This window comes from Notamacropus eugenii, chromosome 1 (assembly GCF_028372415.1).
Source record: "Notamacropus eugenii isolate mMacEug1 chromosome 1, mMacEug1.pri_v2, whole genome shotgun sequence".
Lineage (NCBI taxonomy): Eukaryota > Metazoa > Chordata > Mammalia > Diprotodontia > Macropodidae > Notamacropus > Notamacropus eugenii.
The window spans coordinates 346,342,426-346,355,747 of record NC_092872.1 but is presented as its reverse complement, the minus strand read 5'-3'; the positions used below and the strand labels follow the sequence as shown (position 1 = coordinate 346,355,747).

Genomic DNA, 13,322 nt, shown 5'->3' with positions numbered 1-13,322 from the left:
GGATCCATATTATTGTTCAAGTCATTTTCAGTCTTGTCCAACTCTTCGTGACCCCATTTGGGGTTTTCTTGGCAAAGATGGCGCAGTGATTTGCCATTTCCTTCTCCAGCTCTGGAAACCAAGGCACACAGTTGCATCATGTAGATATCCCAACACAACTCAACACTGAACACTCACTATGTGCAGGAAAAGTGGAGAAAAGTTCGCCAAGATGGAGCCCTTGTCCTCATTAAATTTATAGTTGAAGCATCATTGTACAGCAGTTAGAGTACTGAAATTGGAAGATGAAGACCTCAGTTCAAATTCTGCAGATTGACACTGTGACTATAGGCAAGTCACCACCTTTCAGGCTCAATTTCTTTATAAAATGTTGATAATGGTACAGCTAAGTCCAGATGAGTGTGCATAAGGAATCCTCTGGAAGGGTCACATAATTATATTTCTACTGAGCTGGACCCAATCATATTTACATAATTAGAACTTTGAACAGTGAGAACCCACCACCTTCAGAGGACTCATTATTCATACTCATTAGGCCTTCGCTTTATCCACAGGCCTACTAAGAGTATCTCCTCCACTTCCAGTGCAGTTTTTCCCCATTAAAAATCTAAGCCCTTTTAGGCTGGGGCCGGTCTTTCTTTTGACTTGCACTGGCCTCTCCAACACTTACGTGCAGGCCCTGGCCCACAGTAGGCACTTAATAAATGTTTGATGCTCGCCATAATAGTATCTTAGCGGGTTGTGAAGCTCGATTGAGATAACGTATCTTTGTAAACCCTGAAGCGCTACTATATAAATGTGAACTACTGAAAAGATAAGACATCAAGTTAATCCTGTAGATAAGTCATGGGAAATATGGTAATTGCATAAAGGAGTGTAAAAAAAAGCAGGGATTAAGCAGGTGAGTTATTACAATTAAGAGGAATTCTAGACCATACCTGTGATTTCATCGTGTAGAGAATGCCCTACTGAGGAATCTACCAATGCAGACTGGCAACCAGCCTTGCAATTTAGTCTTGGCATCTCATGGGTCACTGAGAGGTTACCCAGGGTCTCACAGCAAGTGTGTGTTAGAATCAGGACTCAAGCCTTCCTGCTTCCAAGGCCAGCACAGCCTCAGGAGGGATGGCAAGTCCTTAACAAACCCTTGCTGAACCTGACCAGCAGTTTGTTGTGAGGGAAAGAGCCCTATCCCTGGCTCTGCTGTGCACCCATGAGAACCAGTTTCTGGGCCTCACTTTCCCCACCTCTAATATAAGGGAGTTGGACAAAAGGAACTTTAGGACCCCTTCCTGCTTGAAGCTGCCTCAACTCCTGCATTCTGTCTTGTTGAAGGAGAGCAGGATATGGCCTGCAAGTCAAACCATCGACACCACCTTGACCATCACCTCCCCTCAGACTTAGGATGGGCCAGGAGCCGGAGTACAATATCCAGGGGAGCAGCACTGCACTCTGGCCCCTGCCCTGCCTCCAGCTCTGTGCCAGCCCCAGGGCCCTGCCTCCAGCCCACTCCCTACAGCCATCATCCAGGGAAGCAATCTCAGAGACACAGACTGGCAACTGCTTTGGCAGGTGATGAGCATCTACCCCCAGGTGTAACAGCATTCATTGAAAACCTAGAAAAACATCCAAAAGAAGCCCACTGTTCAAAAAAAAAAAAAGATCTTCTTGAGCGAAGGGACTTAAATACTGCTTTTCCTTGCATCTCCAGTGGCTTCCACACAGCTGTGTTTAGTAAATGCCATTTCATTCATTCATCCAAACATACCTCTATCCTCTCTCCTTACCCCAGCTGACACCCAATACCTTTCTCTCCCACTTGTGTAGTTTTCAAGAAAACAAGAGGGGTCTAACTTGTAAAGCAATTTTTATTGAAGTATTCTGAGGGAAATTTTTTCCATATTATAATAGTAAAAATAGTAAAGTTGAACATTATAAAAAAATGCCATGGACAGAGGTGAGGGGTGAGGGTGGGGGACGCGAGGGGTGCCCTGCAGCTGAAGCATATCATGCCTGCAGCACATTTCATTTCACGGGGTTGGACAGTCAGGGAGTGGTGGGTGCATAAGCAAACTAGAAAGAATATAACCTACGACGGGAGAGGCGTCACTCGCTGGAAATATAGCGAGATACTGTTTGTGAAAAGTTACTAAGATGATGTGGACAATGAAATGTGAAGGAAGGGGATGTGTGTGTTGGGGGTGGGTGGGGCAGAGTAGCTCCTGTCCACAGTACAGTTAACAAGATACCGCCTCCCCCTTGTACTTTGACATTATATTCCTTTGAATACAGAGGAAAAATTCAAATTCAAGTCCTTTTGTTATACATAGCCAAGGGGAAAAAAAAAGCTTCTCTGAGATTGAATGTGGCCTGGGAACAATTATAGGAGGCTACAGGGGGCTTTTTCCTACATACTCACATCCAGGAACTCACCACCTACCCTCTGAAGGTAGCTGAGGAAGTAGGAGGAGGGGGCTCAGTGCCAATATTGATTTCACTGGAGGAATTCCGGTTGGGTGTGCATGAGGCCTGGTAGGGGAAGGGAGGATGTGGAGGAGGCTGGCAGGGAGTTGGCGCCAACAGTTATCTAGTCCATAGATGCTCCCCACAACGACTGGGGATTACTTCCTATGCAGAACCTCGATGAGTCCCCTGAACCATCCGGCTTGCCGTGCACTGGGAGTTGTGGCCACAATACTGGGGCTGTTGAGCACCTCACTGAGGTCATTAGCTTGGCTCCTCTGGGGAGTCGGTCTCTCTGCATTGGTGGTGAAGATCCACTCTGCCCCCCACCCCACCCCGAGCTCTCCTTGGCCCTGGAAGCCTGTTCATTTTGTAGCTGAGGTGAATTATTGCACTAGCGACAAATGTCTTTACATCTTTCTAAATCCATCCACCTGGGTGTTCTGAGTGCCGAGGCAACATTGAGGTGAAAAAAAAAAGCTAGATGAAATAAATAAAAAGATGAGGGGGATTTTTCTTTTTCAAACTGGCTGATGATATGTTGGACGTCTTATTCCTAAAATGAACATTTTTTTACATGTTCTTTCCGACCTTCAGGTGCAGATGGCATGAAAATGACGTAATATCGTAATTGCTTCGGTTCCTCTCAAAAACACATCAGAGAATTTTTCTTTTTTTTAAATACAAATCAATGGTGAGACTTCCTAGAAAATAATCTAAAGCGTTGTACAAAGCAACGTCGTTCGTGAGTCAGGTAACACAGGAAGTTCCCTAGTGTCTGTTGAAGCCCAGGTCCCCCAAATGCAGTCCCTCGGTGTGTTTGCTTCAGAATGGATGCCCTTGGGGCGGCCACACATCACGCTGTCCCACTGGCAGAGTAGGAGAACTGAGGAAAATGGGGCCGTCTCTCATTGTCCACACACTCCATGTTGTCATCTGGAAAGGAGGGGAGAGGACGGCGGAATGAGATCTGAGTATGAGGTATACCCGCATGGCTCACAATAGGCAGGCACCCGCAGGTCTGCGGCCTTCCCTCCCCTGTCCCTCCTTTTAAACACTGTCCTTTACTTCCCTGGTCTTACCTCCTCTCCTTCTCACCCCTCCATACCCCCAACCTTGGTCTTAAAATCTAGTGGGTTGCTAGGTGATGAAGTGGACAGAGCACTGGGTTCTGGAGTCAGGAAAACCTGAGTTCAAATCAGGCTGCAAACACTTACTGATGGGATGATTCTGAGTAAATCACTTCTGTCTGACTCAGTTTCCTCAAATGTAAAATGAACAATAATAGCACCTACCTGCAGGGTTGTTTTAAGGATCAAATAAGGTATTAAAGAACTTAGCCTAGATTCCCAGTGGATGGTAGCTACTTAAGAAATGCTCTTCCCTCTTCCTTCCCCTGCTACAATTTCTCTTCTTCCTCTTTCAATCCAAATATATCCCTGGCTGAAAAGTTAAATGTCACAGACATACCCAAAGGGGCCCTCAGCATGTGATACACACAGACCAAAGTCTGACCAAAAGCCACCAAACTAGTCTGAATTCTATCACCTTTCCTTGAATCCTGTCTAGGTGTGTGCCAGGGCTTTAGGTATAAAGCATCTGCTATGCCCCTAACCAACAAAGGCCAAGCCCAAACCCCTCATTTTACAAACAGGGAACCTGAGGATCATAGATCACCTGGAAGAGATAGAAGAAGCCATACAGGATAAAAAAACCTCCTGTTTTACAGATGTTCACAGAATGGATTTGCCACCGTCACATAAGTGGCTTTCAAAGTGGCAAAGCTATGATTCAACCCAGATCTCCAAATTTAACAGCTAGAGGGTCAGCAAAGACTTGCTTAAGGTCACACAACAAGCTAACAACGGAGCCAGGACTAGAAACCAGTTCCTTTTGACTCCGAGGGCCAAGCTGCTTTCCCCTAGGAGAATAATTTAGTGCTGGGTCCTCTTCTCCCAGGGGACTGTCCAGCCAATTATATATCAGTCTTACAGGGCTCATAGCATTAAACTAGCAGGTGCTGCTTAGGGCACTGCGAGGAGGAACACAAGTGGTCTGCTTCTGCTAATATCACTACACAGTGACGGCTCTCAGGTGACCCACAGAAGGCAGAGTCCAGCCTAGCCCCTAGTCTCTTCCTTCTCGGCTCAGAGCTTCAATTCTCACTGGGCCCGGATACCACCTCCTGGAGATTCACAAGCCCCACTCTCCTGCCTCCTCCAAGTCTTAGCTGACTCTCTACATAGATGGATTTGCTTTCTATTCAGGTGTATTTATATAATTCCTGTCAATTTCTTGATAGGTTCGTCTGCAGATACTGAATGCATTTTGTTGTTATTTTATAGATTTGCTCTTCTAAATACTGTTAAAAAAATACAAAAAATGTAGATGATTTTTGTGGATTTCATATTCTTCCTATTTTAATGTATCAATGAAATCTTTCAATTCATTTTTCCATTTTTTCTTATATGATAGATTCTTTTGATTATACTGAGGAAAGGTATTTTTATTTCTGTGCTTTTTAGCATTTTAAGATAAATCTATACTCTATGTTGTCTAATACTTTTACTGTATTTACTGTTTACAACTTTTATGTTTGATATTAATAGGATTATAATATATAGTATAATTATATCATGGTATAATTATACAAGATAATTATATTATTATAATAAAAAGCTTTCCTCATATAAAACCCATTCTTGAATTCTAGTTATCAATAAAATCTAATAGTGACTTTTAAAAATGAACAAAAAGTGTGACTTTAGGATTTCTTGAGAAGTTCTGGACACTTCTGGGAAAAACTGAGATGACCTGTCGGGTACTTGGGAGCCAATGATGGTGTGTTCGTCCTTCATTGTCAAAGACCACCATGCCATCAGAGAAATAATGACACGACTTGCACTTGACTTTGTTTTGAAGAAGGGAGGGCTGTGCAGGTCAACAACCTCCCTTCTCCTCCAGAGTCATCTGAATCCAGTGACCAGATATCCATCAGGATGACTGGAGATGACCCAGGATGAGGCAATTGGGGTTAAGTGACTTGCCCAAGGTCACACAGCTAGTGAGTGTCAAGTGTCTGAGATGAGATTTGAACTCAGGTCCTCCTAACTCCTGCACTGGTGCTCTATTCACTGCACCACCTAGTTGCCCAGGAGCCAATGAAGGACTTCCCTGAAGGTAGAGGGCCTCCCTCATGAAATTCTGCCTCCAAAACTAGCTATAATAGCACATTAGTTGAAGGATATGCCAAATACTAGTAAGTTAGAATGGGAGAAGGTGGGAGACCAGATTATCCACTCATAAAAAAACCCTTTACTATCACCCCCTTTTTATATTTAGAACTAAAAAAACATCTGAAGGCAATAAAACTTTAAAGTCTAAAGAATTCCCTGCTGAGGAAGGGAACTGAGCTCAATTTGTCTTAAAAGAATAACTGTCTGGGGACAAAAAAGTCCTGCTTCCAGAAGGAGGAGAGCTGGCGTCTGTTTATTCCTGGGTGCTGCCACGAATTCACTGTGTGACCTTAAACAAATACATGCCTCTCTCTGAAGCCTGGTTTCTCTACCTGTAAAATGACAGGAGTGAATCTTGTACATTTAGGGGTCTGGGCTACAGGAGCTTTCTAGGTGTCTTTAAGACAATCCTTTCTTCTTGCTGCTTCAGAACGTACAGCCCTATGGGACACATATGCTCTATGTCTGGTTAGCCAGGGAGGCCCTGACACTGGCTCTGCTGGGGGTAGGCATGACTTGGTGTGGGAAACTCAGAGGCACTGTAGCTTTGGGCTCCACTCTTCTCCAAGAACCAGGGTAGCCAAAAGTCCTCTGTTGGGGATTCTCTGAGGACCAGGAGGTGTCCGCCTGCTGGCCCAGTCTTTGGGAGGCTGGCTGATTTGGCCAGCCCCATCTGGTGGGCCCTGCACAAGGCTTTGCTGGGGATGGTGGCTGTAGGGAGGAAGGCGAGGAGTAGTAAGTGTGGCCACAGAATCCACCAGGCTCGGACACGTCTCCAAACCTCAGTCTGAGGGCATCTTTCTTGAATTTAGGAAAATAACAAGTCAGAGGGAATTAAAATTTAAAAAACTTCTACTTTTCTCTTTCCCTTCTCTTCCCTGGACCTCAGTTTCCCCGTCTGTAAAATAAGGAGGCTGGGCCATGTGAATGTGTTATTAGAACATAAATGAAGGGCTGGAAGGGACTTCAGAGACCTTCTAGTCCCCAAAGCAACAAAAGCTTTTCAAGAAACATTCATTAAATTCAGTAAACATGGATTAAGTAGCTACTACATGCGAGGCCCTGTGCTTTCCCCTCAAAAGCCCTGTGATGTTGGCAGTGGGAAGTCTTATTATCTATCCCATTTCACAAATGAAGATCCTGAGGTTCAAAGATGGGATATGACCCATCCAAGGTCACAGAGTTATGAAGGGCTGAAGCCAACCTACAAATTCAGGTACTTTTTAAGTACCCCATTCGGCCTCCAGCATCACCGGAATGATATAATCCTTTGTCTGCATCAGATGCATGGCTTGTACGGTTTCCAGGCAGACCTCTCAGATGGACTGGCCTTCTCTTTTCTCTCCTCACTTTCCATTAAACAGAAGAGCAGGCCAGGCCATCAATGAGTCACCTGAGAGCTGAGTGGGGGTCACAAGGCTAAATTTGGGGATAGACAGGATTTCCCTAATTTGCCCTGCCATGGGTGAGGGGTAAGAGTCAGGCAGGAACACATATGAACTCAATTCTTTTCTTTTTCTCCTGCCCAAGGATGAAGATGTAGAATTAGCCATGGAGTGAACTTAAAGAGATCCTGGGCCCTTAAGCAGGGGGAAGGAACCCTCGGTGGATATGGAGGTGAGATACCTCTATTTAAATTCCAGGTATAATACATACTGGGTATGGGACCCTTCACCACCTAAGCCCTTCCCACCTTTCCAGTCTTCTTTTTTTGAAGACAATCAAGATTAAGTGACTTGCCCAAGGTCACAAAACTAGTAAGCATCTGAGGTCAGATCTGAACTCAAGTCCTCTTGCCTCCAGGGTCAGAGCACTATCCACTCTACTTATACATTACTCCCTGCCTCCACAAATTCTACAACCCAGTGTCACTGGCCTCCTTGCTGTTCCTCAAACATGCCATTTCCAGACTGCAGGCATTTTCTCTGTCTGTTCTCCATGCACAGAATGCTCTCCCTCCTCATCTCTGCCTCCTGGCTTCCTTTTGGGTCCAAGCTAAAATCCCACCTTCTACAAGAAACCTTTCAGGATTCCTCCTTAATCCCAGTGCCTTCCTTCTGTTGACTGCCCCCAACTTATCCCATCTAAATCTTGTTTGTCCATAGTTATTTGCACATTGTCTCCCCCATTAGGCCAAGAGGTCCTTGACAGCAGGGACTGTTTTTTGCCTTTGTATCCCTGGTGCTTGGCAAAGTGACTGGCATACACCAGATGCTTAATAAATGCTTGGTATTGGGATTTTAGACAACTCACTTATCTTTTCTGAGCTTCATTTTATCCACCTATAAAACAACAGCAACTACTACTACCACTACTATCACAGCTGCCACAACTGCCACCACTATTACAGATGACAACATTGTACCATCCAATACACAAGGTTACTCTAAGAAAAAACCCTTTATAAACCTGTAAGGACTATAGAAATAGGAGTTATTCTCATTCTTCTTAAACACAGACTGTGACCTCCCAATTACCATCCAATCAAACCTCCTCAATTTACAGAACAATTTAGTGAGGCACAAAGACAGGAAGGGACACCTGTAAGGTCACACAACAAGTCCATGTCAGAGCCACGCACTAAAGCTAAGCTCCCCCATTGTGAAGGGCTGCTCATCACTCCTTGCACACCAGCCCAGACCCCGAGGAAGCCTTTAACAAAGAAGTAAAAGCTTCTTCAAATGGACCACATCCACGACAGGCTCCCTACCTAAATCCACCTCCTACACCTATTCACTCTCCAGCATCCCTTTTGAGAGGTCAATAGCTCCTGGGGAAGAGTCATCAGCACCAGCTCTTGAACCACCTAACCTCACTCACTCCAATAACCCCCAGCTTTTGTCTCCAGGGCTGGGTTCTGTCTTCCTAGTCTCAGTCTCTGTCCCTCTAGCCCAGGCCTTTATACCCCTAGTTCAGGTTTCTGCTTTCTTCTGTCTTCCCCAACCTCTGGTCTCTGCCTCCATCTTCCTAGCCTTTTTCTGCTGAGTCCCAGGCTTCACCTTTTCTAGTCCAAGTCTCTACCTCCCCATTTATTTCTGGCCTCTGTTCTCCCCACAACCCCTTTCCTCTCTAGTCTACGCCTCTTATACACTGCTCCTCTCCTCCCACCTCCCAAGGCCAGGCCTCCACCATCCCCCATGATCCACCAGGTCCTGCCCCAGCTGTTGCCCCTCCAAATCCTGGCACTCACCTTGGTCAGGAGGGGTGATTGTGATCATCTGGGCTGTAAACTCCTCATCAAAATACCTGGTGTCTGTCTCAGATGTGACTTGTGGCTTAAACGGAGGCACCAGCTGCCAGGAAAGATGGGAAGAAAGAAATGTGTGTGAATCCTCAGTTCTTAAAGCCACCTGTCATGCTGATCCTTTATCTTCTCTGACATATCCTTGGTGCTGGCTGCTCCTCCAAGGGAAGGGGACCTTAGAGTAATGACTTGGATGGACACTGACTCGGGTTTTACCCTGTTTGTGGCAGATTTCTCTGGACTTCCTCAGAGTTCACCAGGCAACACCAGTCCCCTCCATCCCCCAGTTGAGTGCCTCCAGCCCCAGGGGGACCACAACCTCTTTCCTACCCAATGGGCTAAAAAGCTCACTAAGAGAATCAAGGCATTGTTCTGTATCCCTAGCATGGCACACAGTAGGCACTTCATAACTGCCTGCTCCCCTGTTTCAATCTATCAATCACAGGTGGCAAACCACAGGTGCAGCTGGGCTCAGATACTCTTGTTTTGGGCAACTCTTCCTCTCTGACCAAGGGACAGATGAGCCAGGTGGGTAAAGGGCAAAGAGAGGTAAACAGCACCAAATTCACCTACATCCATTCTTTCGAGTTTTGATTGGACAAAGTGTTCTGGGGATGTGACCAGGGAGGAGTGGGGCCCAAAAGGCCTGGGCACTAACCCTGGCTTTGTCAGAACTTGTTCCTGTACCTCTGGCAAATCACTTTCCATTTCAGAGCCTCAGTTTCTTGACGTGCTCAATGGAGAGGTCAAACTAGATATTTTTTGTGCATGGAAGAGACTTCAGAAATCATTTAATCATGGTGATTATCCAAATGACAGTACCTTGAAGGTTCACCCAAAACTAGTGATAGGAACCAAGGAAGGTGTCAGCTTTAAAATGGGGAGGAACTGGGACAAAGCAGAAAGCGGAGGGGGTCTTCTCCTGAAATGCAAGGCAAGGTCAGACCCCAATATTCACTAGATGGGAAGGAAGCTGGTTATGGAGGAGCTGTAGTGGCTTTCCCCGTCAGATGAAGGAGAACTCGAAAAGTTATTTCACTTCTCTAAGACTTGGTTTCATCACCTACAAAATGGTTATAATCGGTGAACAACCCACCTTATGGGGATGTTGTAATCAATGTGCTTCGTAAGTCTTAATATACTCCAGAAAAAGGAGCTCTGATAACCACCCCATATCTTCTGTGTATCTACCTATATATAGATGTCCCTGTCTCACCCAGGGATGGAAATCCCTCGAAGATAGGGATTGTTTCACTTCTGTCTCGGTATCCCAAGCTCAGTGCCTAGTACACAGCAAGTGCTTAATAAATGCTTTTTGACTGATGAGCAATATACACCCACCCTTTTTTTTACAGGTGAGGAAACAGGTTAAATAACATGCCAAGGGGGACAGTCACATGAGAAAAAAGTCAGGGATAGGATTTGAATGAATCCAGGTTTCCCAAGGGTACTCATTACTATACTATATTATAATGCAACGTCATGATATGATAAATATGATTTATGTGACACATGATATATAATACAGTATCATAACATATGACAAGATGTAGTGTAACATATAATATATATTAATCTAATGTTAATATATTAGAACAGAACAGAATGTAATAGATAATAGGACATGACACAATGCTATATATGATATAATACACAGCAATGACACAGGTATAATAAAATATGTCCTAAATAAGCTGGTATATAAAGCACTATATACATTAGCTACTGGTTGTTACAGCTATGATTATGATTGCACAAGGAGCTGCTATTAGCCACTTTTGGATTCCAGAAGTGCTTCTTAATTTACTTTCTTTATTTTAGCCACAGCAAACTATCGCCCAAGGGCTAAATTCAGACCTGCTGCCTATTACTGTATGGAGACAAGACTGGCTTTTATATTTTTCAATACAAGAAAATTTCGTTTAAAAATTTCAAAACCATTCTTAGCTCATGGGTCCCTGCTCTAGCTTATAACACTACATCTGTCATCTTGCCAAGATGGCCACCTGAATGGGAATCACGCCACCGGCGCCCACATCCCTACTCCAACAAGACCCCGGAGTTAGCACCAGATTGGAAAATGCTCAATAAACACAATGAGGAACTACAGTAAGTGACATCTTCCATTCCAGAACTGTGTGTGCACACATACACACATACATACATATACATACACACACACACACCGGCCAATAGCCTGTGGACAATAGGGAAGGGCCCATCCCCAAGCCCCAGGAGAGTCGGTGTCAGGGCCTCCCAGGTTGGCCAGACACAGAGTACATGTAGCCTGTAAGGCTGTATATCCAGAGTCAATATCAGGGTCTCCCACCCTGACCTGACACAAAATATATGTAGCCTATAGGCTCTATGTCCAGAGGCGGCAATCACTTTAAAGGCAACCAGGGTTGTCAGAAAGCTCCTGCAGCCCTCAGACTGGGTCAGCTCAGGCCCTGGGGCTCTGAGGACCCTAACGCAGCCCTGAAATGCTAGAGAGGACTCTGAAGATTCACTGCTCTGAAGCTCGAAGATGCTGAGGGGGCTGAATCCAAGGAGATCAGTGCAAGAACCAAGGGGACCAGATCGCCTCATTCAAAAGGGTAACAGGGCCTTGTCCCTGGCACAAAGTTCTAATTCAGGAACTAAAGCTGAAGAGATGGCTAAGTCATAGAAAACACCAAATGGCATCAAAAACTAGTGCAAAAGAACTAGGAGATCATTGTACACAGTAACAGCAACGTCGTAATGATGACCAATTGTGACTCAGTTATTACTCTGATCTATTCAATGATCCAAAACAATTCCAAAGGACTCATGATAAAAAAATGCTATCCATCTCGAGAGAGAGGACTGATGAACTCTGAGTACAAACTGAAGTAGAATTTTCTCACTTTCACTGTTTTTCTTTAGTTTTTTTGCCCCATGGATAACATGGAAATATGTTTTGCATGATTTCACATGTATAATTGATAATATATTGCTTGCTTTTTCAGTGAATGGAAGAGAGGGGGAAAAATTTAGAACTCAAAAAAAAATGTTAAAATTTCAAACTTAAAAAAAAAAATCACTGCAAATTTAACTCCAAGAACTGCAAGCAGAGACTCAAAGAAAAAAAAAAATGGGATTTTCCACAAGGAATACATGAATACCTAGAAGAAATGAGGTAAGACATTAAAAAAGGAAATGAGTTCTTGAGGAAAGAATTGGAAGGAGAATAAGTAGGTCAGAAGAGAAAATGGTAATCCTTATCCAGGAAATAAATTTCTGAAAAGCAGACAGACCAACAAAAATCAATGATTTCATGAAACAGCAAAAAATGTTAGAACAGCATCAAACAATGGAAAAAACAGAAGAAAATGTAAGATTATCTGATATTCAAAACAACTGACCTGGAAAAGAAATCAACGAGAAAGAATTTAAGACTCATCAGACTGCTCCAAAACTGTGATTTAAAAAAAAAAATCCAGACATTCTATTTCAAGAAATCATAAGTAAAACTACTCAAATCTGTCAGACCAGGGAGCAACGATAGAGAAAATCCATTGATCACCTCCTGAAAGGAACCCCAAAGGGGGAAGTCTCAGGAATATCATTGCCAAAACCCAAAGCTCCCTCATCTAAGAAGACATACTGTTCTAACCAGAAAGAAGCAGTTCATATACCAAGGAATTATGCAATTGGGCTCACACAAGACCTGGCAGCTTGTAATAAAAACCAGAGAAGATCTTGGCATTCAATATCCCAGAAGGTAAAGAAAGATACAGACTTACAACCAAGAACAACTTAACCTGCAAAGTTGAGTATAATCCTACAGGGGAAAAAGTGGATCTTTAATGGAACAGAGGAATTTTGAAATACAAAGCCAAGAGTCCAAAGAAACCGAGAGGTGAATTCATTAGAGATGCTGTAGGGAGCTATCACATGATGGGAGTGCTCACATTCTAATGAGGGGACCAGAAACAAGTGTTCCTTCAGAACCTTGTCTTCAAAATGTAGAAAAGAAATACCTAAATAAGAAAAACAGAGGTCCTAGGCAGAAGTGAGCAGGTGGGGGGAGGGGAAGATTGGTTTTCTTCCATGGCTTTAAAATAGTGAAAAGAAGGGAGGCAGGGTAAAAGGAAGAATACACTCATGGATAAAAGTAGAAAGAGAGTGGAGCTTGACAGCTCTCCTAACTGAGGTGCTAAGAATATATAAACATGAAAAGGATGAGAGGAGTGGGCATCAGGGAAGCCCCACTCTTACCTGAAACTGACAAAGAAGGGTTAAGAAAATAACAGAACCGTGGTCACCATCTGCTGCAGAAATGCATCAAACTCAAAAGGTGGGAAATGAGGAGAGGCGGTATTAAGTGGGAGTGAAATAATGGGGAGGGAAATGTC

General features: G+C 44.1%; 1 protein-coding gene across 4 annotated transcripts in view; it reads right to left on the bottom strand.

Moving 5' to 3' along the window:
* Positions 1–1,850: 1,850 nt before the first annotated feature.
* Positions 1,851–13,322, bottom strand: part of AKT1 (AKT serine/threonine kinase 1) — a 138,569-nt gene continuing 127,097 nt past the window's right edge. For all 4 annotated transcript variants that reach the window (XM_072630054.1, XM_072630058.1, XM_072630056.1 and 1 more), the window contains 2 exons: positions 8,890–8,992; positions 1,851–3,399 (listed from right to left, as the gene is read on the bottom strand). In XM_072630054.1, coding sequence (XP_072486155.1) covers positions 3,320–3,399; positions 8,890–8,992 — 183 coding nt within the window. In that variant the 3' untranslated portion in view covers positions 1,851–3,319. The remainder of the gene's footprint in view (positions 3,400–8,889; positions 8,993–13,322) is intronic.